At 42.5% G+C, this 25912-nt stretch overlaps 1 protein-coding gene across 8 annotated transcripts in view; it reads right to left on the bottom strand.

Annotated features, from left to right (window-relative positions):
- Positions 1-12678: 12678 nt before the first annotated feature.
- LOC135545843 (disks large homolog 3-like) overlaps positions 12679-25912 on the bottom strand; it is a 139895-nt gene continuing 126661 nt past the window's right edge. For 6 of the 8 annotated variants that reach the window (XM_064973776.1, XM_064973777.1, XM_064973775.1 and 3 more), the window contains 11 exons: positions 25312-25426; positions 22520-22696; positions 22347-22422; positions 21327-21423; positions 19914-19955; positions 19563-19613; positions 19336-19437; positions 19047-19219; positions 17517-17626; positions 17316-17407; positions 12679-17196 (listed from right to left, as the gene is read on the bottom strand). In XM_064973776.1, coding sequence (XP_064829848.1) covers positions 17090-17196; positions 17316-17407; positions 17517-17626; positions 19047-19219; positions 19336-19437; positions 19563-19613; positions 19914-19955; positions 21327-21423; positions 22347-22422; positions 22520-22696; positions 25312-25426 — 1142 coding nt within the window. In that variant the 3' untranslated portion in view covers positions 12679-17089. Of the gene's footprint in view, positions 17197-17315; positions 17408-17516; positions 17627-19046; positions 19220-19335; positions 19438-19562; positions 19614-19913; positions 19956-20678; positions 20725-21326; positions 21424-22346; positions 22423-22519; positions 22697-25311; positions 25427-25912 lie in introns of all 8 variants that reach the window. The other 2 variants (XM_064973779.1, XM_064973780.1) reach the window with 1 other exon arrangement.

Below are 25912 nucleotides of genomic sequence, written 5' to 3'. Positions count from 1 at the left end.
AGCAGAAAACAGAGGGAGGCCAACTGGTTCACTAGCATGGCTGTGGAGCAGCAGATAACAGAGGGAGGCCAACTGGTTCACTAGCATGGCTGTGGAGCAGCAGATAACAGAGGGAGGCCAACTGGTTCACTAGCATGGCTGTGGAGCAGCAGATAACAGAGGGAGGCCAACTGGTTCACTAGCATGGCTGTGGAGCAGCAGAAAACAGAGGGAGGCCAACTGGTTCACTAGCATGGCTGTGGAGCAGCAGAAAACAGAAGGAGGTTCACGAGCATGGCTGTGGAGCAGCAGATAACAGAAGGAGGTTCACGAGCATGGCTGTGGAGCAGCAGAACGTTATTATCTAGAGATATACTGTTATCTATCTTAATGTTGTACATTTATCTGGATCATCTTGCTATTTTACGAGTTACAGTGGCACCGTGAAAGCCTCATAGTGCACTGTGCATTTTGTCTCATTTTATTCCTGTGTGTGTGTGTGTGTTTGCGCCCACGTGCTTGTGTGTGCCCATGTGTGTCTTAGTTTGGAACTCTGCGCTGCAGTGTGAGAACAGCCCTGACAGGATGAGGGATTTCTTTGTGTTACCAGACAAATCATTTTATTAGCATCGCTGGGAGAATAGGTCTGTATCTGTGCAGGTGTAGATCAATATAACCCACAGGGAATGAGTGTTGCCATAGATAAAGAAACATAAAGCCCTGCAGCTTCAGTACAAAACAACTTGGTCAGTCATTGTATCGTCACTCCCCCAAACACACAGACATGGACTTTCATGCAGGCACACTCCGTTAAATGCGTTCTCTCTGTGGTCCTTAATCTTTATGGTTCTCTTATATATATATATATATACACACACATATAGTACCAGTCAAAAGTTTGTATACACCTACTCATTCAAGGGTTTTCCTTTATTTTTACTATTTTATACATTGCAGAATAGTGAAGACATCAAAACTATGAAATAACACATATGGAATCATGTAGTAACCAAAGAAAAGTGTTAAACAAATCAAAATAGATTTTAGATTCTTCAAAGTAGCCACCTTTTCCCTTGATGACAGCTGTGCACACTATTGGCATTCTCTCAACCAGCTTCATGAGGTAGTCACTTGGAAAGCGTTTCAATTGGCAGGTGTGCCACGTTAAAAGTTCATTGGTGGAATTTCTTTCTGTCTTTATGCATTTGAGCCAATCAGGAATGCTTTTCCAACAGTCTTGAAGGAGTTTCCAAATAAGCTGAGCACTTGTTGGCTGCTTTTCCTTCACTCTGCGGTCCAACTCATCCCAAACCATCTCAATTGGGTTGAGGTCGGGCGATTGTGGAGGCCAGGTCATCTGATGCAGCACCATCACTCTCCTTCTTTGTCAAATAGCCCTTACACAGCCTGGAGGTGTGTTTTGGGTCACTGTCCTGTTGAAAAACAAATTATAATCCCACTAAGCGCAAACCAGATGGGATGGCGTATCGCTGCAGAATGCTGTGGTAGTCATGCTGGTTAAGACGACCTTGGTTAAGACGACCTTAAATAAATCACAGACAGTGTCACTAGCAAAGCACCATCACACCTCCTCCTCCATGCTTCACGATGTGAACCACACATGCGGAGATCATTCGTTCACCTACTCTGCGTCTCACAAAGACACGGCGGTTGGAACCAAAAATCTCTAATTTGGACTCATTAGACCAAAGGACAGATTTGCAATGGTCTAATGTCTCTTCTTCTTATTGGTGTCCTTTAGTAGTGGTTTATTTGCAGCAATTAGACCATGAAGGCCTGATTCATGCAGTCTCCTCTGAAAAGTTGATGTTGAGATGTATCTGTTACTTGAACTCTTTGAAGCATTTATTTGGGCAGCAATCTGAGGTGCAGTTAACTCTAATGAACTTATCCTATGCAGCAGGGGTAAAGCTGGGTCTTCCTTTACAGTGGTGGTCCTCATGAGAGCAAGTTTCATCATAGCGTTTGATGGTTTTTGTGACTGCACTTGAAGAAACTTTCAAAGTTCTTGAAATTTTCCGAATTGACTTACCGTCATGTCTTAAAGTAATGATGGACTGTCATTTCTCTTTGCTTATTTGAGCTGTTAATGTCATAATATGGACTTGGTCTTTTACCAAATATGGCTATCTTCTGTATACCACCCCTACCTTGTCACAACACAAACTGATTGGCTTAAACGCATTAAGAAGGAAAGAAATTCCACAAATTAACTTTTAACAAGGCACACCTGTTAATTGAAATGCATTCCAGGTGACTATCTCATGAAGCTGGTTGAGAGAATGCCAAGAGTGTGCAAAGCTGTCATTAAGGCAAAGGGTGGCTACTTTGAAGAATCTCAAATATAAAATATATTTTGATTTGTTTAACACTTTTTTGGTTACTACATGATTCCATGTGTGTTATTTCATAGTTTTGATGTCTTCACTATTATTCTACAATGTAGAAAATAGTAAAAATAAAGAAAAATCCTTGAATGAGTAGGTGTGTCCAAACTTCTGACTGGTACTCTATGTATGTTTGTGTGGTAACCCTAGCTGTCCCAGTTCTGCCCTCTGGAACAGACTGAGTCGACGTGCCTGTTGATAGCTGCTGCTGCCTCTGGAGCTCTGTAGGAAGTCTCCACACTCTGACCAGGTGCCACCCACTCTCCCTCAATCTCTCTCTGCCTGTCGTCCACATTTAGCTCCCTCTCCATCCACATGGATGGAAATTTCCGGAAGATTCTTAACGTCTCTAATTATCCCTCCTCTTTCCATTCCATGCTATGCTTAGTTCTGGCATGATGTTGGATTACGCTGTGCGAGGAGAATAATCTGACATCATCCGACACGCACTCCCAGGGAACTTGTCCAAGGACCCAACAGATATCTTGCTGCTGTTTTATGAGCTTGAGGCTCATGCCAAGCTCAACCACCCCAAGGTGGAGACAGTGCTAGAGCTGGATAACCTTGAAACCAAGGTGTTGGAGACGATGGCAGGTGAAGAGGACACACCGTAGCTGACCCTCTCCTTACATGACTTATTCTCCTCATCCAGGCGTGGTTTGTTGTGATGAGTTTCTTCTGTTATGGACCCTCCTGCCCACTTCCCTCTGCTGTGTAAGAAGGCCTTGAGGATTGCTCTGTCTCTGTACAGGAAATGACCACAAGCAGACCTGGCCCGCTGCAGGTGTGCCCATCTCATCTTCCATTCCATCACAACAAAAAAATCTATAAATAAATAGGTCCATCAGATACTGGTTATGATCCAGTCAGATGTTTGCTGTGACAGAGCTCCAGTGTGTCAGTGCATAGGTTCCTCTCTCTCGCTCTTCCCCTCTCCCTCTCCCTCTCAGCCAGCGTGTGCACAGCCTGATCTTGCTGTGACTGCCGAGCGGTGTGTCTAAGGCGGCGGCCCGTGTGCTGGAGGAGGATATGAGGGCTAATATGAGGATGGCCTGTCCATCATCACAGCCGCAGTGAGTCAGCACCAATCACGCCCCCGCATCCCCGCACTGTCATTACCACCCCTCATCCCTTCGCCCCCCTCCGCCCACTGCTGCTGCCCTGAAAGCATCTCCTGTTTTTTTTTTATCAATGGGCTTTCAGCACCACTTCAATTAGCAGATGCTTCCATTCACCATCCCCTTCCTGCCAATTTGAATGGTAATGTGCTGTACAAGCCATCACTCTGCTGTTGAACAAGCCATCACTCTGCCGTTGAACTAAGAGCTTTATTGAATGTTATTGAAGCATTACCAAACTTTATGTTCACAGGCACATTTTCATATGCAGTTGCTACTGCCATGCAGATTTTCCATTACACCACCTTGAAATTGATACATTAAAACAATGGATGGACAAGTGCCTAAAAAGGACAAGTTTACCCAAAATCCAGAAACTCCCAAGTGATTCCATACATTTAAACTAGTTCAGTGGAGTTTTCCCTCTCCCCCCTCTCTCCCTGCAGTGCTGTCACGTGACTCGTGACGTCCCCCCCCTCTCTCCCTGCAGTGCTGTCACGTGACGTTGCTGGGTGCAGGCCTCGCTCCGCTCCATTGCCAGTCAATTCATGATTCAGAAATCTGCGAAGTTTGGACAAATTTTTATATAGCGTATGGCCGAATTAGCTATTTTTCAGCTTTGAGTCAGGAAATGTGTACATTTCCACCTACGACGTGTAATAATTTTATATAATGGGATATTTTATGTAGCCGACCGCCACAGCTGTGGAGATGGGTAACAACTGTGCATGTGCGCTCTCGGGGGTATCAACGGTACGTAGAAACGGCACGTAGAAACGGCACGTAATGCCCTAATTCGCAGATCAACAGAAAAGTAAAGACAACTTTACACATTTTCAGTGGTGTAAAAATACTTTCAAGTACTATTTAAGTAGATTTTTTTGGTAGCTGTACTTCACTATTTATATTTTTGACAACTTTAACTTTTACTTCACTACATTCCTAAAGACAATAACATACTTTTTACTCCATACATTTTCCCTGACACCCAAAACTACTCGTTACATTTTGAATGCTTAGCAGGACAGGAAAATGGTCCAATTCACACACTTATCAAGATAACATCCCTGGTCATCCATACTACCTGATCTGGCGGATTCACTAAACACAAATGCTTTGTTTGTAAATGATGTCTGAGTGTTGGAGAGTGCCCCTAGTCAGTAAATAAAAAAAAAACAAGAAGATGGTGCCATCTGGCTTGCTTAATATAAGGAATTTGAAATTATTTATGCTTTTACTTATCAGACTTAAGTACATTTTAGCAATTACATTTACTTTTGATACTTAAGTACATTTAAAACCAAATACTTTTAGACTTTTACTCAAGTAGTATTTTACTGGGTGACTTTCACTTTTACTTGAGTCATTTTCTATGAAGGTATCTTTACTTTTACTACAGTATAACAATGGGATACTTTTTTCACCCCTGCACATTATACAAAGTAAACAACAAACTACAAATATGTCTGACGATGAAAACTTGCGAGTGATGAAGAAAACTACTGGAGTGGCGCCCAGGTGTTATTTAACCATCATTATTTGAGCCTGAGTATTCGGATGAAGAATTGAGGCAAATTGAGCTTCAGACATCTAGCCATCATAGCAGTAGCTAGACCACAGCCCCAACCAATCCCCAGGATCACCACCCTTACAAAAAGCATTGCAGTTTTGAAACTGCAGTAAAAGTGCAGTAACTGCATTTGATTGTGGTATTTTGCAGGCTGTCATTGCAGTTATACTGCAAAATTACTGTTATTTTGGACGCAGTATTTGCAGCATACTGCAGTTATACTGTTATCTTTTTTTCGTAAGGGCACAGACTGGTGGTGCAGTTGTGGCAATATATTTACATGTTGGAGACAGCTGGGCCAATTGGACAGTTCTCTACCGGGTAAGTAGCTAAACTTTACTTTATAGAATGATCGCTTATCATAAACCTCTATGAATGGGTCATTAGTGGATTTTATGTTTTCATATTAGCCCAAAACACTGAGTGTTCAAAACATGAAGAACTTCTGCTCTTTCTTGACAGACAGACAGACAGGGGGGAGGGGTTGTTGCAACTCAATATTAGGAATGTTTGGTAGCCTATGATAATTTATCGCAATGTTTCTCCCATCGTCATAAATACATAGGGTACATACGCTAACCTGTAGAGCACCCAGGCCGATGTCTAAGCGATATGGTGCAATGGTAATAACACAATAAGGACACCTCGAACTTCAAGAATCAGGCTTGGCTACATACCTCCGCATGCTTGCTTTGTCGCTTTCTCTTCTCAAACGACTATTTGTATTTTGGCACTGCGCCAGAACCAGTCCATGGATCCAGTAACAACTTCTGCATTTTTTTTGTATCCTTCGGTTTTCTGTCCCCATAATTTCAGAAACCATATCTCGTGCATATACATCGTCGCTGAAGTGCTTGCTACACACGCAGTGATGCAATGTTGGCTGCAGGAGTATTTACATCGTATTTACCATTTCGAATGGCTGCATCTCTTCATATCTTTAATCGGAAAACACTGAAATGTGGTGCCTTTTCCAGCCTTTCCGGTATGCGGTGCCTTGATTTCCAGTATAAAGTGCAGCCCCGGACCAAATACCCAGCTTACTATTGCTGCCATCTCTTTACTTTGCGTAACTAACTTTACCAGCGATATACCAGTGGCGACCCGTCATTCAGGGCAGGTGGGTCTGTTTTGAGCGCCACATTTTTAGCAACAAAAAAATATATATTTTTTTTTTGGGGGGGGGTTGCCTGCTTTGCATGTTATATTGGCATTAATACGTGTCACATACCAGTTTGCATACAATGTAAAAAATATATAATTGAGTTAATAAAGCCAAATACAAACATGGACTCTTTTTTTGTTTTCTTGAGTAAGGGAGCTCCAAAATGAAGGTGTTTCAGCCTAGCTCAGTGCTTTCTGTGGTGGTGGGGCAAGCTAGCAGAAAATACAGAGCGCTGCGTCGTGATTGGCTCAGTGTTCTGTCACTCATGGGGACACTACGTCACCGCCAAGTCTAAGGGTGGAGCTTGAAAATTCTAGCCCCTTGGGTACTGCTATATATTATATTAGAAGTAGCCATCCAAGAAGGCTCAAGGTCATTGGTCACAGATAAAATGACGTCAAATCACGTTATATCTACAGTAGCTTTGATTGGACTGAGGTCAATATCATACTTAGCTAGCAGTCATCATCATGAATCATGTCGACAAATCTACTGGCAAATCCTTTTTAATCCTTGTCATATGAAGAGAAATAATGAAGAGAAATTATAGATAGATAAAACGTATCGGTGCTCATCAGCCATTAACATTACACAACAAGTTGGAAATCGTAAATTCAACAATGAGTGGTTTGGAAGGAATCAGTGGCCAACTGCAAGCATTGCAAAGCAATCATTAGCCTGCTATTCAGCAGAGTGGCTGTGTGGTCCCAAGTCTAAGATTAAGGGTTTATTTTCCTAGTTTAAAATTATAAACATTCAACATTGGCCATGCTGTCAATGAAGCATGATTTGTGCCGCGTTCAAAACAACAGTTAACTCGGAACTGCAAAATCTGACTTTAGTGAGTTCAAGACAACTGAGAACTCGGGAAAAATGAGCTACGACTGAGAAAATACATTTTGAACTTTCATTCAACTCTGAATTAAAAATCAGGTACTCTGGCCTCTTTCTAGAGCTACGACCTGAATATCACTGACGTCATCATGATTTCCCAGTTGTCTTGAAAGCACCATAAATCCAGAGAATGCCAGACTTTGATGACAAAGTTTGATGACAAAATTTGCCCACAAAGGACCGCTGTGCCACCTTCATGTTCAAGTGAGCACATCACAACAAGGTGAGCCCAAAAATGTATTGTATGCTGCTGCATAAATTATGTAATATGCCAGGAAGATATGTATACTGTAGCTAAGAAAGTAATACTGAGTGTATGTTGTGTAGTAAGCTGTTAGTAGCCCATGTGTCCCACCCTAATAATTTGGTTTATTTTCACATCTTATTTTCGCCTTCTGTTCTGACTTGGTGGTGCACATGTAGCCTATAACCAGTTTTTGAGAAATGTAATCATCGAACATTGTAAGAGCTTTCATTTTCTGCTTATATGCCCATCAACATTCGCATCAGCTCGTCCCTCACGAACTCCATATAAGGGAATACTGTGACGTTTCTAAGTACACATTTAATTACTCAAAATAGGTAATACTTTTGATGACAATGAATTTGTCCACACTGCGCAGATTTCTGAATAATGAATTCATTGTCAACCGAGCAGAGCAACGAGTCACGTGACCCGTTTTTCCGTTGTCCAAACACTTAAAAGACGCACCCTATCCCCTCAGCCCTCAAATTAAGTGGACACTCTGATGACGTATGACGAGTATACACTTGCAGGGCAAGGGGGAAAGGAATGATGAATTTTTATTTATTTATTCAATTACAGTTCAACAATTTACATTCTTACATCATACAAAACAGAATGCAGTTATTAATACTGGGGGGAAAACAAAATTTAAAAAATCTAATGCAATTGTAATCACTGAAAAAATCTTATTGTAATGATTTAGGAAAATGTTATTCTTGTTGTTGTTCACTAGAGGTAATGTTTTAATTAAATAATTGAATTCCATTTTTTTAAATGAAATTTTGGTGTAGAATTTTGGAATTTTTGTTTGTGTATGAAGTATTTGGCAACAAGAATAAAAAAACGTACAATCATTTCAGTGGTTTTGTTATCATTGCAATAGTAACATTATATATTTCATGTCAAAAACATAGGCAGTGTTCATAATGGTAAATAAGTACTTTGCAAGGTTTTCCCAAAATTCTGACACAAATTTACATTCAAAGAACAAGTGAGACAGATTCTTACCTTCTTTTTCACAGAAAACGCAGATATCATCAATAGCCACAAATGTGGATATCATAGAATTACATGGATGTATCTTATGTACAATTTTGAAGTGCACTTCCTTAACTTGGTTTGGTATACAATATTTGTAAGGCCTTAACCATGCATTTTTCCAGACAATGTCAGGAATAAGCATGTTCCAGAAAAACTTTCCTCTCGGTGTAAGTTGGTTTTGTGAATGAAGAATTTGTCTTATATATTTATTACAACAAGATTTCTCAAGTAAGCCCACGCCTTCCAATCTGAGTTCTGGATAAACTTTGTGATCGTTACCAAAGCTAAGATGAGTTTTCATTCGTGTAGTTAGACCACTGGGAACGGCTTTGATCACAGAAATAAACTCTCTGAAAGGTATTGGAAACTCTTTCAATGTTATAAATTGTTCATATGAGAGAATATTACCCTTGTTGTCGAAAATATGAAGAACAAAGTCAATATTCCTCTCATGCCAGCTGGGGTTGAACAATGACTTATTCCTTATAGTTATGTCTGAATTATTCCACAAAAGAGTTTTATGTGGGGAAAAATTGTGCAGGAAACATATTTTCCAGGCCATTAAAGCTTGTTGGTGAAACCTAGCCAATTTAGCGGGTAATCTTTCAGGAATATAATTACATTTCAGTAAAAATGTAAGACCTCCCAATTTATTAAACACATTATTTGGAATTAAATATATTGAATCAATATTGATCAAACATTTTTTTCAACCAGTTTATCTTGAAAGTGTTATTTATGTCAACAAAATCCAATACTTCTAGACCGCCTTCAGCTCTTTTGTTAGAAAGAACTGATTTTTTTTAGTTTGAGACTTATTTTTCCAGATGAAGTCAAGAAAGGTCTTATTGATCTCTTTACAAGTAGCAGGATTTACACATAACGATAATGAGGGGTACACAAAAGGAGACAGTCCCTCTGCCTTGGACAGAAGTACTCTCCCAAGTATAGAAAGATCTCTTTGTAGCCAATTATTAAATATATTTTTAGTTCTCTTAATTTTAGGAGAGAAATTCAAATGTCTGACTAAGTGGTTTTTTGACAGATGTATTCCTAAATATTTAACACAGTCCTTTACAGGAATATTTTATATTTCTTTATCATCAGTCAAATAAACATAAGATTTCACATTTAGAAACATTCAGTATTAATCCTGATGCAATAGAAAATGCAGTTATAGCATTAAGGGCATGGGCGACCTGGTCTTTGTCTCTTAAGAAAAGAGTAGTATCATCAGCCAGTTGAGACATTTTGATTTCTTTGTTAAAAATGGTTAAGCCATACAAATTTTCATTATTCAGAATATCTAAAGATATAAGTTCCACAACCAAAATGAATAAAAATGGGGAAATTGGGCATCCCTGTCGTACATTTCTGTTGATACTGAATCTTTTGGAAGTATTAAGGTTTAGTAGCACAGTACTATTTATATCGTTGTAAAACATGCAAAGTACTTTAATAAAATGTTCACCAAATCAAAAAGTTTAAAAGAACCTAAAGAGAAATTCATGTTCAATTGTGTCAAAGGCTTTACAGAAGTCCAAAAATAAGACAACCGCATCTGAGTCAATTGCATCTGAATAATCTATAAGGTCGAAGACTAAACGAATGTTAGAGCTTATGTGACGGCCCTTCATAAATCTCGTTTGAGTCTCATTTATAATGGTATCTATTCCTTTCTTTAATCTGTTGGCATAAACCAGAGCAATCCATTTGTAATCAATATTTAATAAAGTAATTGGTCTCCAATTGTCAATGAGAGAAGGGTCTTTATCGGGCTTCGGAATCAATGAAATAAGGCAATGTTTCATAGTGGAGACCATTTCCCCATTTTTAATGTAATCTTGAAACATATTGAAAATCGGGTCTTCTAGTAACTCCCAAAACTGTCTATAGAATTCAACTTCATTGAATTCAGAGCCTCTAATTTCTTCAATTGACAGGTGAATTGCAAACTGAGTGGAAATCATCCTCAATTACAGGGACATAATTCTGAATGTGGCAAATGTAGCTTTCACAACCATCTTCCTGAAATTGAGAGCTGTAAAGGTTTTCATAAAAGGAATTGACAAATGATGATATTGCAATGGGATCTTTGCATAAATTTTGAGTGCAGTTATAGATTTTATTTTGTAGTTTCTCTTTTCAAGTGCATAAAAAGTAACTAGTGTTTCTTTCCCCCTCTTCAATCCACTTTTTTCTTGACCTTACAAAGGCACCCATTGCCAGAACCGTGTAAAGCTGTTCTAATTCTAGTTGTAAAGATTTGAATACAGACTCCTCTTCTTCAGACAAATGATCTTTCTTCAGAAAACTGTCAAGCTTGCTCATCATCTCATTTTCTCTAAGGTTCTTTAATTGCATCAGCTCTTCGGCGCGTTTAATGGCTACCACTCTGACTTTATATTTGAAAAATTCCCATCTACTTCCATGACCCAAGTCTTTTCTTGCAAAAAGGAGGAATGATTTGTGAATGGGCCACCCTTGGCCGGAAATTCGTCACTCGTTCATCCCGCGATGATTGTGTTTTTAGCCACCGGGAGTTTATATGCGCTAGTCAATTATGAGTGCATGTCTATATAGAATTATTAATATACGCCTACAGTATGATAGTTAGCTAACTAACGTTAGCCTGCATAGCTGGAACCTCTAAATAAGGAAAAATATTTATTTCTACAATTTCCAAAAGATAACCAAACAAAAACATGTACTTTTTACGATACGTGTTTGTGCCGTCATGTGCATTAGAAGCACAATGTAACTTATTTCCATTCGTTTTTACTTACACTTGTATGTTGACTTCTCCATTGATGTTGTTTTTAAGTTTTCGCGGACTTTTCTTAGCAGATGTACAATCGTCGCAAATTGAATTATGGAGTGTTTCAGGCCCCGGAGTGAACATACTTGTACACCTGCAAAGCCGACGAAAACGAGGCCTGAGGGGCTTACGTTGCAAACTGCCCTTGCTTGGCTAATCATTTGGACCGCCCACCAAGATGGCGACAGGGATTTCCCCAAGGGCATAAGGGACAAGTGGACGAGGGTGTTTCTTTTCAGTGTTTTTACCGCCACCCCGGTGTTCCAGCATAGCACTACATCACAGCACTACAGGGAGAAATGGGGAAACTCCACTGAACTAGTTTCAATGTATGGATTCACTTGGAAGTTTCTGGATTTTGGGAAAACTTGTCCTTTAAATCAATATACATCAAAATCACATTTAAGTCTTCCTCAGCAACTATAACACTTGCTGTCGTGTCATTCCCAGACTAACTGTAGACGTTAAAAGCCCATTCATATGCATACCTGGACTCTGAGGCCATCATCACAGGTGCTTCTAGACAGGTGGACTGCGGCAGCATGAATGTGTTTGTTGTCTCCTCTCCAGCCTGAGGACTTCCCTGAGATGGAGATCTTCTGGCAGCTGACCTGCGCCTGGAAAACAGGCATCCAGCTTTACAGCCTGGCCGAGTACCCTGAGGGCTGGTGTGGCCTGGGCATGAGCTTCCTCCGCTGCCTGGGCTCCCTGTAGGAGAGCTACCAGACACAGCTACTACTGACTGACTGAGGGAGGAGACAGCAGTGGAGCGTGACAGGGCTGAGTCAAATGAGAGGTTTTGGCCCATGGAATACTGAATTGTTTTTTTTTTTAATGTAATCTTTATTTAACTAGGCAAGTCTGTTAAGAACATTCTTATTACTGATAAGATGTCTTAAGAAAAGTTTGGTTGTATACCTGTAAATGAAAAGAGATATAGACCTAGCCATTTGTTTCTTAGATTGCCATTATCCAGTATTGTTTGTCCACAGATGTCAGATCTGTACACAGGTCCTGGATAGTCTGGACAAAGCCAAGAAGAACCTCATCTTGGAGTAGTGATTTGAGCTGGTAGAGCTTTGCAGAGCTCTTTTACTGTCTTGCACCTGATATTATTCATGTGGTAGCTGGGATGGTAGTTTACTATATGATGTCTCACTGGTTCTTGTATGACTGGTCTCCAGTTTAGTGAGCTCCTCCAGGATGCCAGTTGCATCCTGTCCTCCCCCAATATTTCCCTCACTTTCCCTATGTAGTTTAGATAACCGTTTCTCATAATGTTTTGGTACTTCTGCACATGAATGGACTTTTTTTTAAGCCTCTTGCATATATTACATTCATATGAATTTTACATGTAAACATTTCATTTGTCTTAATTAAACAAATTGTCTTAAACTGCCAATACCAGTGGACTCAAATAAAACACATCAAAATCATATAACCGAGTCACATATTTTATTATTTTCAAACAAATAAACTCTTGTCCAGTCCAAAACAAAACCCCAAACAAAATAGGTTGCAGGACTGTTCCCTCATGACTAGGACAGGGAAGACCGTTCGGCCCAGCGTCCTGATAGGCTCTACCACCTGTAGTGTGACAGGAAGGAAAGTACTGTACAATCAAAGGGTTCGCAAGCACTTACTGCACAGGTGCGCTGTCAAACAACTCATCACCCAGAAGGACAAACCATAACCCGACCGACCCCAACCCCCCAGAGCTCATGTCTCTCTCACTGGAAAAAAAGACCCTCATCAATTATACAAACACAAGAGGCATTTCGGTTCAATCTTGTTCTACCGCAATAGAAATAATACAATTAAATCTAGTTCTTTGGGCTTTATTGACATGGCTGACCGAGAGGTATAAATACCAGACGTTAACAGTCTGGTGTTTAGTTGAAACACAGCTGAGGAGCAGTTCTAAATGAGATAATGATCAATGCACCTCATGGTTTCTGGAATATCACCTTGTAGGTTGCTGCCTGTGTCTCATCTTCATTTTTTTACATAATTGTTTAATTCTATACACCCAGACACCATTTTCCACAAGAAATAACATGTAGACAGGCCCTACTTGAAGGAATTACATTCCCAACTGACAAACATTTTTCCAATAGGCAGCTGAAGATTTGTCTATAGAGAAATACCAACATTACAGCACATTTGTATGGAAATTATATCTCAGAATAGCTCAGTTTACTTACCTGACATTTGTGATCTAGAAAACATGTTTTGCCCCAGTTTGTTTCACACATGCATGAAGCACAGGTGAGGGGGATCTGCTGGGGACATATTTACATTTGACAGCTACCACACCCTTTGAAACAGTCTGTATGCAGTTTATAAATGGCTCTGTTCCCTTCGGTTATTCCCTGAACTCTGGTTTTGACACAGGTAATGACAGCTGGTTTAGCAGTGGTGCCTGGCAGGTGGGCACACCTGTTCAGAAAATGCCTTCAGGTACAGGTGCTTTAGGGGGAAGTAAGGGACCCAGAGGGCTAGGTGACAACTTCCTGTGGGCATATAGAAGATGGTCTGGCTCTCAGGTATCTGAGGAAAACCCATTCCCCTCTACCAAAAAAAGGTGGAAAATCTAAACGTTCACAGGGTAGGGAGCCACAGCATTCCTTATCCTTCAACAAGTCCCCTCACATGTACACAAACACACAGTGCCAAGATCCACAAAGGGAGATGGGGCAGGTCATTTCAATCCTGTTGAATCCATAGAGCCAACTCAGGCAAGGGTTTACCACAGAAGTGGTCTTCACAAAGCTTCACCGCATCATAAGATAGACATATTACATTCGCTTATTAAATAGTTCAATGCAAATGCCTTTAAAATCACTCAGATTGTTCAGTCAATTACTCTCATTCACATTTAACAGCTTTGAACTCTCCATGTCTCCTTTCAAACATGGCATTTCAGTCACAGGGGAAATTAAATCTGCGTGTTAGATTCCTGAGCTGACCTTGCTCGCCCCAGACATGCCATGGGTTCATAACACAGTGGTTCAACACATGCCCAGAATTCATTCAAAAATGATTTAAAAACGTTAGATACACAGAGCATATACAGTGTATTCAGACCCCTTTGACTTTTTCTACATTTTGTTAAGTCACAGCCTTATTCTTAAATTGATTAAATACTTAAATCTACACACAATAACCCCATGACAAAGCAAAACTTTTTTTTTTTAAATGTTAGCAAATGTGTGTGTGTGTGTATATATATATATATATATAGAAAAAAACAATGATAACACATTTACATAAGTATTCAGAACCTTTACTCAGTACTTTGTTGTGAAGCCCCTTTGGCAGTGATTACAGCCTCAAGTCTTCTTGGGTATGACGCTACAAGCTTGGCACTCCTGTATTTGGGGAGTTTTTCCCCATTCTTCTCTGCAGATCTTCTCAAGCTCTGTCAGGTTGGATGGGAAGCGACACTGCACAGCTATTTTTAGGTCTCTCCCGAGATGTTCGATCGGGTTCAAGTCCGGGCTTTGGCCGGGCCATTGAAGCCACTCCTGCGTTGTCTTGGCTGTGTGCTTATGGTCGTTGTCCAGTTGGAAGGTGAACCTTCGCCCCAGTCTGAGGTCCAGAGTGCTCTGGAGCAGGTTTTCATCAAGGATCTCTCTGTACTTTGCTCTGTTCATCTTTCCCTCGATCCTGACTAGTCTCCCAGTCCCTACTGCTGAAGAGTGGCTTCCATCTGGCCACTCTACCATAAAGGCCTGATTGGTGGAGTGATACAGAGATGGTTGTCCTTCTGGAAGGTTCTCCCATCTCCACAGAGGAACTCTGGAGCTCTGTCAGAGTGACCATTGGGTCCTTGTTCACCTCCCTGACCAAGGCACTTCTCCCACGATTGCTCAGTTTGGCCAGGCGGCTAGCTCTAGGAAGAGTCTTGGTGGTTCCAAACTTCTTCAATTTAAGGCCACTGTGTTCTTGGGGACCTTCAATGCTGCAGAAATGTTTTGGTACCCTTCCCCAGATCTGTGCCGTGACACAATCCTGTCTGAGCTCTACAGACAATTCCTTCAACCTCATGGCTTGGTTTCTACTCTGACATGCACTGTCAACTGTGGGACCTTATATACACACACAGTTTTGTGCCTTTCCAGATCATGTCCAATCAATTGAATTTCCCACAGGTGGATTCTAATCAAGTTGTAGAAACATCAAGGATGATCAATGGAAACAGGATTCACCTGAGCTTAATTTCAAGTCATAGCAAAGGGTCTGAATACTTATGTAAGTAAGGCATTTCTGTTTCTTATTTCTAATACATTTACACAACTTTCTAAAACTGTTTTTGCTTTGTCATTATGGGGTATTGTGTGTTGATTGATAAAAAATGTATTTAATCCATTTTAAAATAAGACTAATGTAACAAAATGTGGGAAAAAGGTCAAGAAGTCTGAATACTTTACGAATGCAATGTGGGTTTTAATTAAACCCCTCTTTAGTGTTATTTTGGGTGGGGGGAAAGGGGACAATCCAAAAGCAGGTTAAATTGCCTCTGTTAGGACATCCAATACAAGTATTGTCTTGTTCTACCCGTTTTTAAGGCCACCTTCATGATGGCATATTCAGGACAGTACCATGTGACCATTCAATCAGAAGACACACTCCTCTTGGAAGGTAGAGAGTGTAATAGGGTGATCTGCTGCTCAACGTGGGTGAGGGCGCTATGGCTGCCTAAATTGAAATCCAATCAAATCTTAAATTACAAACAGGAAAAGGGTCAAAAAGAATACAAAGGGAAGATAGAAGTCCACAGAAGTGGTTCGTCTATTGCACTCACAAGTTAGGCCTCCTGGAAGTCAGGAGACAACGCAGAAAAAGTGAACATTTAAAATAAAAAATTCCATATTTTTTTCGTTGTCAATTATTTATAGCTTCCCTCAAAGTACAGGTAGTAATATAACAATTTGTATTTGATGTAAGGCAGTTTGGTGTTTTGCAGAGAGCCCCGTTACACTTCTCTACTCCCATCCTTTACACAGAGCAGCTAAAAACCCAAAAAAAAAACCCTTCAAAAAAAAACAATCTAACAGCCCTCCAAGTAGACAATTTTAGTGAAGTGTAAAACGTGTAGTTTTTAATATGTAGTAAAATCGCAGTAGGATTTGATAATTTACCTTGTGATTTCATTATATAAATGTAGAGATTCAGAACTAATTTCTTCCATTGGTTCTGCCTCCCAAGAGGTCTGTATCAGCTGCAGCACCAACAACTGGCAGCTGATCAAACAGCAAGCTGGTAGATCACCAGTCTGTAGGCTTCTCCACCAATTTCTTCAGTAATTACAAAGAAGAGCGATAACTCCAACAGTACCATCAGCTGGGCTTGATATTATCCAGTCCTTGTAGAAAAAAAACCTAAGTGGTCTTTGCTTCTCATCTTGCGTGTCTTTTTTAAAAATGTGATTCGATGAACATTTACAGTGTTCCAACTTGTATGATTGGTCTGCAACTTATCCTGAATCCCTAACTCCTCCTCACTCCAGCGTCGTCTGTAAAACATTCTGATCTTCAACTGTCAGTCCCATTTCACAAAGAACGATTCATTTTGCTTTTCCCTTGTTTTGTTTTAAAATGACAAATTCATTTGAAATGGCATTTCCAGTCTTGAATGGATTTGCTGAGAAACTCATGCAGGGGTGTGCACAGTCACAGAAATGGTGATAAGACTAGTTTTCATTTGAGATTAACATAATGATGACACTAAAACTTGATATGAAACATATCTGCAAAAAGGGGGAGGGAGGAGCTCTTCGGGGGATGGGCGGGGTGTCGGGAGGGAGGGGGGGTCTCTGCGCCGACAGGGGGGTACAGCTGGGGAGCTCAGAGCTTCTCTGAAGAAGGTATCCAGATGTAGGGGCCCGACTGTTCCTCAATGATCATCTTGATTTTGTTGTAGATCTCCTCTAGCGAATCACCCTGTACAATGGCTGGAGAGAGAGAGAGACGCAAACAAATATCACGAGTGCATCAAGATTCCTACTCGCACTACAATACAAGCTCACCTAAAATATTTAGCATCTGTGAAAAAATGTAATAGTGGACTTACCTGTGAAAAATTCTCCAAACTCTTGTTCAAGCTTAATTGCTTTATCAAAGACTTTATTAGCTTGTTCGTAAGTCTGTCTCTTATTCATGTCCCTGCAACACAAGACATGATTGTGCAGTACAGGAAGTGATTGTTGTATGGAGTTAACAGTAAAAGTGCAATGCTTTTAACAGTTTATTAGTTCCAAGAACACACACTTACATAAGAGCTTCAATGGATTTTGGTTTGATGAAAATTGCGATCGAATAAAGTTGTGCTTGTTGAAGTCGCTTTATAGCGTTCCCAGACACGTCCAGGATACAATGTTTTCCCTGCAGGAAGAGGAAAGAGAGAACGAGCAGGTCAGTATGAAACTACCACATACTCTATCAAGCTCTACATCCATTAAGAATGAATCAGAAATTAACCCTGGATGCAAACTTGTGAGGACCCAAAAAGGTGACAGTTTTTCCACACAGAAACATGCAGAAATCTATACGCCGTAAGAATTTCTCTATTTTCAGAGTGGGGTTATAACAATACCAACATTTTACTAACAATGTGATCCCAGGCCAAGTATCACGATACCAAGTAGTATTGATACCAGATTTAGCTTAAAATTAAATTGATTAAGCATATGCATCCTACCTTTGAAGCATCTTTTTGAGTAGGCTATCACTTTTCTGTTTGTCCTGTGCCATCCAAATTTGTGCATAGCCAAGGTACCATGTTGTTAGCTAGCTAGCCAGGTAACATAACTAAACAGGGTTGTTTGCAGTAGAAAAGGGAGAAAGGAGCATAACTTCTGACTGGTTTGGCCGAGAAACTTTCAGTGATATAAAGGCGCAAGCATTACTGTCACTGTGCTCTGTTTTTCCTCTATGGCTGCGTGACAGCAAAGCCTAGCAGACCGGCCTGCTTGCTCTAACAGGAGAATTTAAAAGCTACTTATCCACTTCGCTCGCGCTGCGAGCCGCTCCAATAACTAAACAAATATAACAGAAGCCTCATCACTTGTCTGCACACCCTCAGCTCGCCATCACGGCTAAATAACATTTCAACCTGATGGAGATGCGCAGATAGAATGGACAGAGAGAAGCAGCTGAGGAGGCTAATGGCTCGCTAGGCTGCTCACAGCAGTCACCGGTGAGACCGGATGAAGTATTTTGATATATTCTCTCGTGGACCGACTACATGCCAAACGTTCGCGTGAAGATTTTACTTCTGGGTAACCAAGATTCATTCTGATGACATATCGGACGTCACGCTCTGAACTTAGTTTGATATTCTATTTGAGGGACGCATTCTGTGCTCAGTCATTCATTTAGTTAAGAAACAAAATGTAAAAATGTAATGTAAATGTGAGTAATTTAGCAGACGCTCTTATCCAGAGCGACTTAAAAAGTCAGTGCATTCATCTTGAGATAGCTAGGTGGGACAACCACATATCAAAAGGCAAGTACATTGTTCCTCAATAAAGTAGCATTCACTTGAGATAGTAATGGGGAGGGGAAGTCACATTTATTTAGTGATCTCACAGGGAGAAGACAAGATCTGAGCCTCTTATCTCAATGGGTGCTGAGCACCTGCTGTCAGACCCCACGCGTACTTATTTTATTTTGAATACGGATCTACACGATTTATGTGGATGACCTATTTTGAGATCAAACCCGGCAAATATCGCAGAAAAGTGACGAGTTTGCATCCCTGTATGCTGTACATTTAATGGTGTGTGTGTGTGTGCCTCCATACCCTCTCAGCCACTGCTCTGACAGACAAGATGCTGGTCCCATAGAGGTTCTCGTTGAACTGGCCCGCCTCAATGAACTTATTATCCTGAATGTCCTTCTCCATCTGCTCCCGCGAGCCCACAAAGTGGTAGTCCTGGCCGTCCAGCTCGTTCTCCCGCTGCGGACGTGTTGTGTCTGCACAGAGAGAGGGACCAGTTCAACTGACGGTTTAGAGAGTGTGGCCACTAAAACACAGCGTTGCCATACACTGCTGTGATAATGTGATGCATGTTGCGGAGTGGTCTACTCACGAGGAACGCAGGAGCCAAACTTGTGAGAGAACTCTGAAATCAGGTCATCGTTAACTCTGTCTTTCATTGGGCCTAAGATGATCACAGGCCTCGTGTAATGAACTGCAAACGAGAGGAGAGGAAGCAGGTCAGAACTAATGTCTGCAAACACTGGAATAACGATAAGCATTAATGGTCGCCAACCCGCTTCTACACAGAGAACAAATATATACGTATATTATACTTACTCTCCTGTCGAATCACTGGCTCGTATGAGAGTATTGTGTCTTCCTGGCCCTCTGAATAGCAGAAAGGAAGAAGACAGTATGTCATCTTTATTATAATCCCATGACAATGGATGACCAGATGTGGTTGATAGTAGTTTAAAGGTAGTCTTTTCATGCAGTCACATAAGAGAAGGTTTTCCTACAAAGTGCCTGAGACCACCTCAGTGGAATGCCAGCTAACTACAGCACAGAGGACTCAAATAAGTTATGGATACGGGCGTAACGGCGTGCAGCATGCTTTTCATTTAGGTGGATTATCTTAGAAACAAGGCATTAACATTTTTGTTGTTGAAGAAAGACACGGTTGCTTACTTGAGCTGCTTTCACTGTCGCTGGTGTTTGACGTCAGGCATTCTGCAAGGAGAGGAACATGTTTAGGGTGGGGAAAGTTAAACCCGTCAGTGGTTGTAGTAGCCACAATCATTTTGGTGAGAAAAAAAAAATATATATGTTCACCACCGGTCTCAGAACATCAAGGAAATAACGAATCCCCCCGTTGTCCCACTGCTTAACCCCAAGGAAAACAACAGCCTTGTTCAGAGTGACATCACTCTCTATAGGGGGAAGTGGTTGGAGGTGGCAGCAATAGGAAATGAAGTGTTTCCTTTCACAAAATCCCAACTGACCCTGCGGTCCCTTGCCTATGTTTACTACGGAGGGGCCTGAATCTGGGACGTCACATACAATGTCAGGGACAAGCAAAAGAAAACCGTGGCGGTTAGCCCGTTAACAAGGATGCTTCGGCACTGGGCAGTCAGCTCGGCTGGCTAACAGGGAAAAACAGGATAGGAAAAGCAAACCCTGTCCAGTAAGTGAAGGGAGGGAGATACTAGGTTCTTCCAAGTAATCACTCTGACAATGCCCTGCTAAACTTTTATAGTCAAATCCCTACAGGGGAGGAGGAAGTCAGACGAGGTCTAACGCTTGTACTCTTATCCTAGAGGGTGTGTGTATGTAAGCAAGAGAAAGCGCATGTGTGTGTTGCAGCCATTGCCAGTCGGGTCTGCATTGAACAGGCATTTAGCTCGGCGCTCTGGGGACAGCAGCTGCAGCGTGCCAGTCCAACCACACACTTACTCAAACTCTTTGATCCATAAAAGTCATCGCTTAACCCTGGGAAGTCCTGAGTGTCCCGACAGGTGAGAGCAGAAACAGAGAGAGAAGAGGCAGACAGGAAGAAGAAGAGGTTAGTGAGCGCTGGCCGAGAGCAAGGGAGGTGTGCTGTGCTGCTCGCTGGAAGGCAGGGAGATGGGGGGGACCAACACAAGGCACTGTGCTCCCTAAACCCTACTCTATTCCCAGTGAAAACCAATTCCCTTTTCAATTAGACACAGTCAGTCCCATTAAGAATGGGATTTAGACCCGTTGGTCGTAATGCGTTTTAGTGCTGCCGTCCAGGTAATGTGATTCCACCTGGGCAGCAGTAAATAGTGGGGGTGTATCAAGGCCTCTAGAAGCAGTACACGGTTACTGTGTTAGTGCAGCCAGACACACAGATGCCCCGGCAGCCAGCAGAACACACCTGGAGTCTCCACCAGAGGACAGACAGACACCAGAGAGAGGCCGACACCTGAACCCCAGGCCTGGGTCTGTGCGGGTCCTCTCTGGGTGATTAAATGAGAGGAGAAAGACAGCCACGGTCTGCTCCCAGAGGTGAGTGGAGAGATGAAGCGGAGAGGAAAAGCGCAAAAAGCAAAACCCTCTTATCACACGTTGCGTACTCACGTTCAGACTCCAACTCCTGCACAATATTCTCCTTGCTCTTGTAAAACGGGAACTTGTGTGAGAGGTTGAAGCTTTTTTTGCGCTTTATTTTGATTGACTGCTTGGAGATGTGCATGATGATGGGGGGGGGGGGGCAATGGGGGGGATGAAACAAAAAACACAACAGAATGGTTTTGTTCAACGAGGACACCAAACACACATGCAAAATGAAATAAAACAGACAAAAATGTAACAGTAAATTAAGGAAGATAACCAGGGTGAAATGAATGGTACACTTATGCAAGGGGGAGATGCTACTTAAACGGTATATAGAAGCTGAAATTGCATTCTTATATCATTACAGGAGTGTGAATGACAGGGTCAAAATATTACATGAACATCATGTGATAACTTAGCCAATCAAAAATTGACCAACGAGAGCCTAGATTTGTGAACCAGCGGTTTCGCACATTGCCAATGTACAGATTTTATATCACATAAACAAATATACCAATATACCACCAAGTATACCAAATATACTACGGGTATGACAAAACACTTAGTCCAGGCACTTTTACTGCTAAGGGCTTAATTGCTTTGCGTTGGTAACCAGTTTATAAAACAGCAATCCAGACAACGTTGGGCACCTCAGGGGTTTGGCTAAGGGCTGAGTCCAGGCACGGTCAATAAACCACGGCTAAGGGCTCCAGGCAAGGGCTGAGTCCAGGCACTCTGCGGCTAAGGGCTGAGTCCAGGCACTCTGCGTTGCGTTGTGCATAAGAACAGTCCTTAGCTGTGATATATTGCCCATATACCACACCCTCATCGGGCCTTATTACTTAATTATGCATGAGCCGGTTTGGTAGCCTGTCTGTAATTTATTGTGAGTCTTTAGTTTCCTGCACTAGCTCCAGTGAGTAGCTTGGTCCCTGCTACCTGCTCCTGTTCCCACATTGCCTGCCTCAGGGAGGGGGAAGTGGGTCAGCTCCTTAGGTCCCCACTGCCAGGCAGGAGCACCAGAGAGCCGCCCTCCACACTCACCCGGTTGGACTCGATCATGCCCGTCCTGGCGTGGAACTTGACTGTTTTTAACCTCGCTCGCTCTTTCTTCTCCACCCTGCATAGAAAATAACCATTTCAAATTGCTTACTGAGGCACTTTGAATGTCACAACAGCTACACATTTTGAATAGTAAATGGGGGTGCTGAGGTTACCTCTTCTTGCTTGGAATGACCCCGATCTGCTCGCTCTCCCCGTGGGGCGTGACCAGGCGCGCCTGCCACCACTCGTCATCGGAGGCGTTGATGACATGCAGGATGTCCCCATAGGAGAAGCTCAGGCCCTGGCTGGGCAGACAGCTGTCTCTGGTCCGGTCGTAGTCAAACAGAGCTCTACACACAGAGAGAGACGCACACAGAGAGAGACGCACACACACAGAGAGAGAGAGACGCACACACAGAGAGAGAGAGAGACGCACACACACACAGAGAGAGAGAAAGAGAGACGCACACACACACAGAGAGAGACGCACACACAAAAGAGAGACGCACACAGAGAGACAGAGAGAGACGCACACACACACAGAGAGAGAGAGACGCACACACACACAGAGAGAGAGACGACGCACACACACACAGAGAGAGAGACGCACGCACACACACACAGAGAGAGAGAGACGCACACACAGAGAGAGAGAGAGACACACACACAGAGAGAGACGCACACACAGAGAGAGAGAGACGCACACACACAGAGAGAGAGACACACACACACAGAGAGAGAGAGAGACACAGACACACACACAGAGAGAGACGCACACACACAGAGAGAGACGCACACACAGAGAGAGACGCACACACACAGAGAGAGACGCACACACACAGAGAGAGACGCACACACACACACAGAGAGACGCACACACACAGAGAGAGACACACACACAGAGAGAGACGCACACACACAGAGAGAGACGACACACACACAGAGAGAGACACACACACACAGAGAGACACACACACAGAGAGACGACACACACAGAGAGAGACGCACACACACACAGAGAGAGACACACAGAGAGAGAGAGAGAGACACACACACACACAGAGAGAGAGACGCACACACAGAGAGAGAGACAGGGAGAGATAGAGACAGAGAGAGAGAGAGACACACACACAGAGACACACAGCGAGAGAGAGATGCACACACAGAGAGAGAGAGACAGAGAGAGAGAGAGAGAGAGACACACACAGCGAGAGAGAGACAGGGGAGGGGTGTTAGAGTCAATCACTCAACAACATATTACTGCACCATACTAGTAACAGGTTATGAAGTTTAAAACCCACTGCTTCTCATGATGAAACTTGACAATGTTATTGCAAAACAGACACTGGCTTCTTTGTTGCCACAGTTTCTATTGAAGACAGCTAGGCTGCTGCAGGCCATCTGTTCTCTGTCAGACAGGTCAACCACTGCTATTTTACAGGGAAGAATTCCTGCTCTACAGGTTCCACTGCTGCCACCAATCTGACCTGGATCTGCAGGACACTTCGTGTTCCAGTGTGGTGTTACCAGTGTGTTCTCCCTACTGGTTGCCTGGTCTGAAGGTCCAGTGTGTTCTCCCTACTGGTTGCCTGGTCTGAAGGTCCAGTGTGTTCTCCCTACTGGTTGCCTGGTCTGAAGGTCCAGTGTGTTCTCCCTACTGGTTGCCTGGTCTGAAGGTCCAGTGTGTTCTCCCTACTGGTTGCCTGGTCTGAAGCTCCAGTGTGTTCTCCCTACTGGTTGCCTGGTCTGAAGGTCCAGTGTGTTCTCCCTACTGGTTGCTGGTCTGAAGTATTCAGACTGCCCTGCTACTAGCTACCTGCAGGTAATGGTATTGAGTCTCACTGCCAGGTTGCATGACTGCCTCCCCTCACATAGGCATTCAGACACGCCCTGGGTGTGTGTGTGGGTGTTGTTGGAGTGTGTGTGAGCACTGGAGAGGCCTCCTCACATTCCAGAGGCTGCTGCAGTGGGCTAAAACAGACAGCCTTTTCCTCCATAACTGTATGCTTAGTCACCCACACAGATGAAAGGAGAGGATGGTTCTCCCTGGCTGACAGGAGTCTTATAGAGCATTAGTCATCCTGGTTTACGCCGTCTACAGGCGGCCCAGTGAGCTACAGTCTTGCTGGAGGACAACACGAATGGTCAAATCACACAGCAGAAGAAACTTACTTTTTTCATTTACCTTTTTTCCCCCCCATTTAGGACACTGAACCGATGACACTTCAAGTATTTTAATCTGGCTTGTGTTCATAGTAAGATGCTTCTTTCTCTGTCAAGAATCTCCATCAAATAGGATCTGAAAGTGTTCATTATTGCAGGGTTTGTAGCCATATTGGGCTCACGTGAAGCTGCTACACAGCACTTAAGTTGAAATATGGTTCCAGTACTTAGGACATGAGTGTTACATCATAGAAGAATCCTTTTCACCATGACCCACCCAGAGCCCTTCTTGTCCTGAATCAGACAGCTGCACTCATTATAGCAGAGAGCGAGAGGCCTGCCTGCCACCTGTTGCTCTTCCTGACTGACTGGCTGGTTGGCTTACTGGCTGGGGTTTCATACAGTTTGGCTTCATGCCCACAGAGTGATAACATTATGATCCACAGCAGAACCTTCACCAGTCATAAGATGTGCTATTTGTAAAATAGTTCATGTGTGGCATCCAACAGAAAAGCTTGCTCGTCAAATTAAAATCAGATGAGCAGATATTTGGCATCTGATGGTCTAATGATGACCTACTTTGTGATTATGAAAAATCTTAGTATTTGTGAGTGATGAGCTAAATGTGAGGAGTTTGGGAGCTGTGTGTGTGTTCTGATACCTGACGTAGACAGAGCGTTTATCGCTGGTGCGCAGGGAGGTTTGTGTGTGTGTGTGTGTTCTGATACCTGATGCAGAGTTTCTCGCTGGTGCCCAGGGAGGTTTGTGTGTTGTGTGTGTGTGTGTGTGTGTGTTCTGATACCTGACATAGAGGGAGCGTTTCTCGCTGGTGCGCAGGGAGCCCGACCCAGAGCTCATGCTGCTGTTCATCATCTGTTCCCGCAGGTCGTGGATCTTGGACTCAAACCGGCTGTACTCTGCAGGGTCACACAAATGGTATCAAGTCAGAATGTCACACACAGTCTCTCCCCATTTAAATCTCACACACAATCGGATGTACGGTTGATGCACTTGCAGGGACAGAAAAACTGTGTCCATATCCGCAATGACACACATTAGGTTTGCAAAGGTAGGGTAAAATACTGGTAACTGGTAAGAAATGTTTTAACTATTTTTCTCTTGAACCATATGGTCTATCCACTAGAAACTCATGAACACAGATATAAAAGTGAATACTTCATATGAATATAAGTTATTCAAATATAAATTAACGAACACCCTAACACTTCCATTTCATTTTCACATACAGCGCCTAAAAATATCATTGCACCACTTTCCAGCTCGAAGGTTGACAATACTCATAGCCTGCGATAATGTCAAATAAAATGTTAGTCACATACACATGGTTAGCAGAAGTTAATTTGAGTGTACCTAAATGCTTGTGCTTCTAGTTCCGACAGTGC

The sequence above is a fragment of the Oncorhynchus masou genome, chromosome 9, assembly GCF_036934945.1.
Source record: "Oncorhynchus masou masou isolate Uvic2021 chromosome 9, UVic_Omas_1.1, whole genome shotgun sequence".
In the NCBI taxonomy this organism is placed as follows: domain Eukaryota; kingdom Metazoa; phylum Chordata; class Actinopteri; order Salmoniformes; family Salmonidae; genus Oncorhynchus; species Oncorhynchus masou.
The sequence above is the reverse complement of the archived record's forward strand: the minus strand, read 5'-3'. Positions and strand labels throughout refer to the sequence as shown.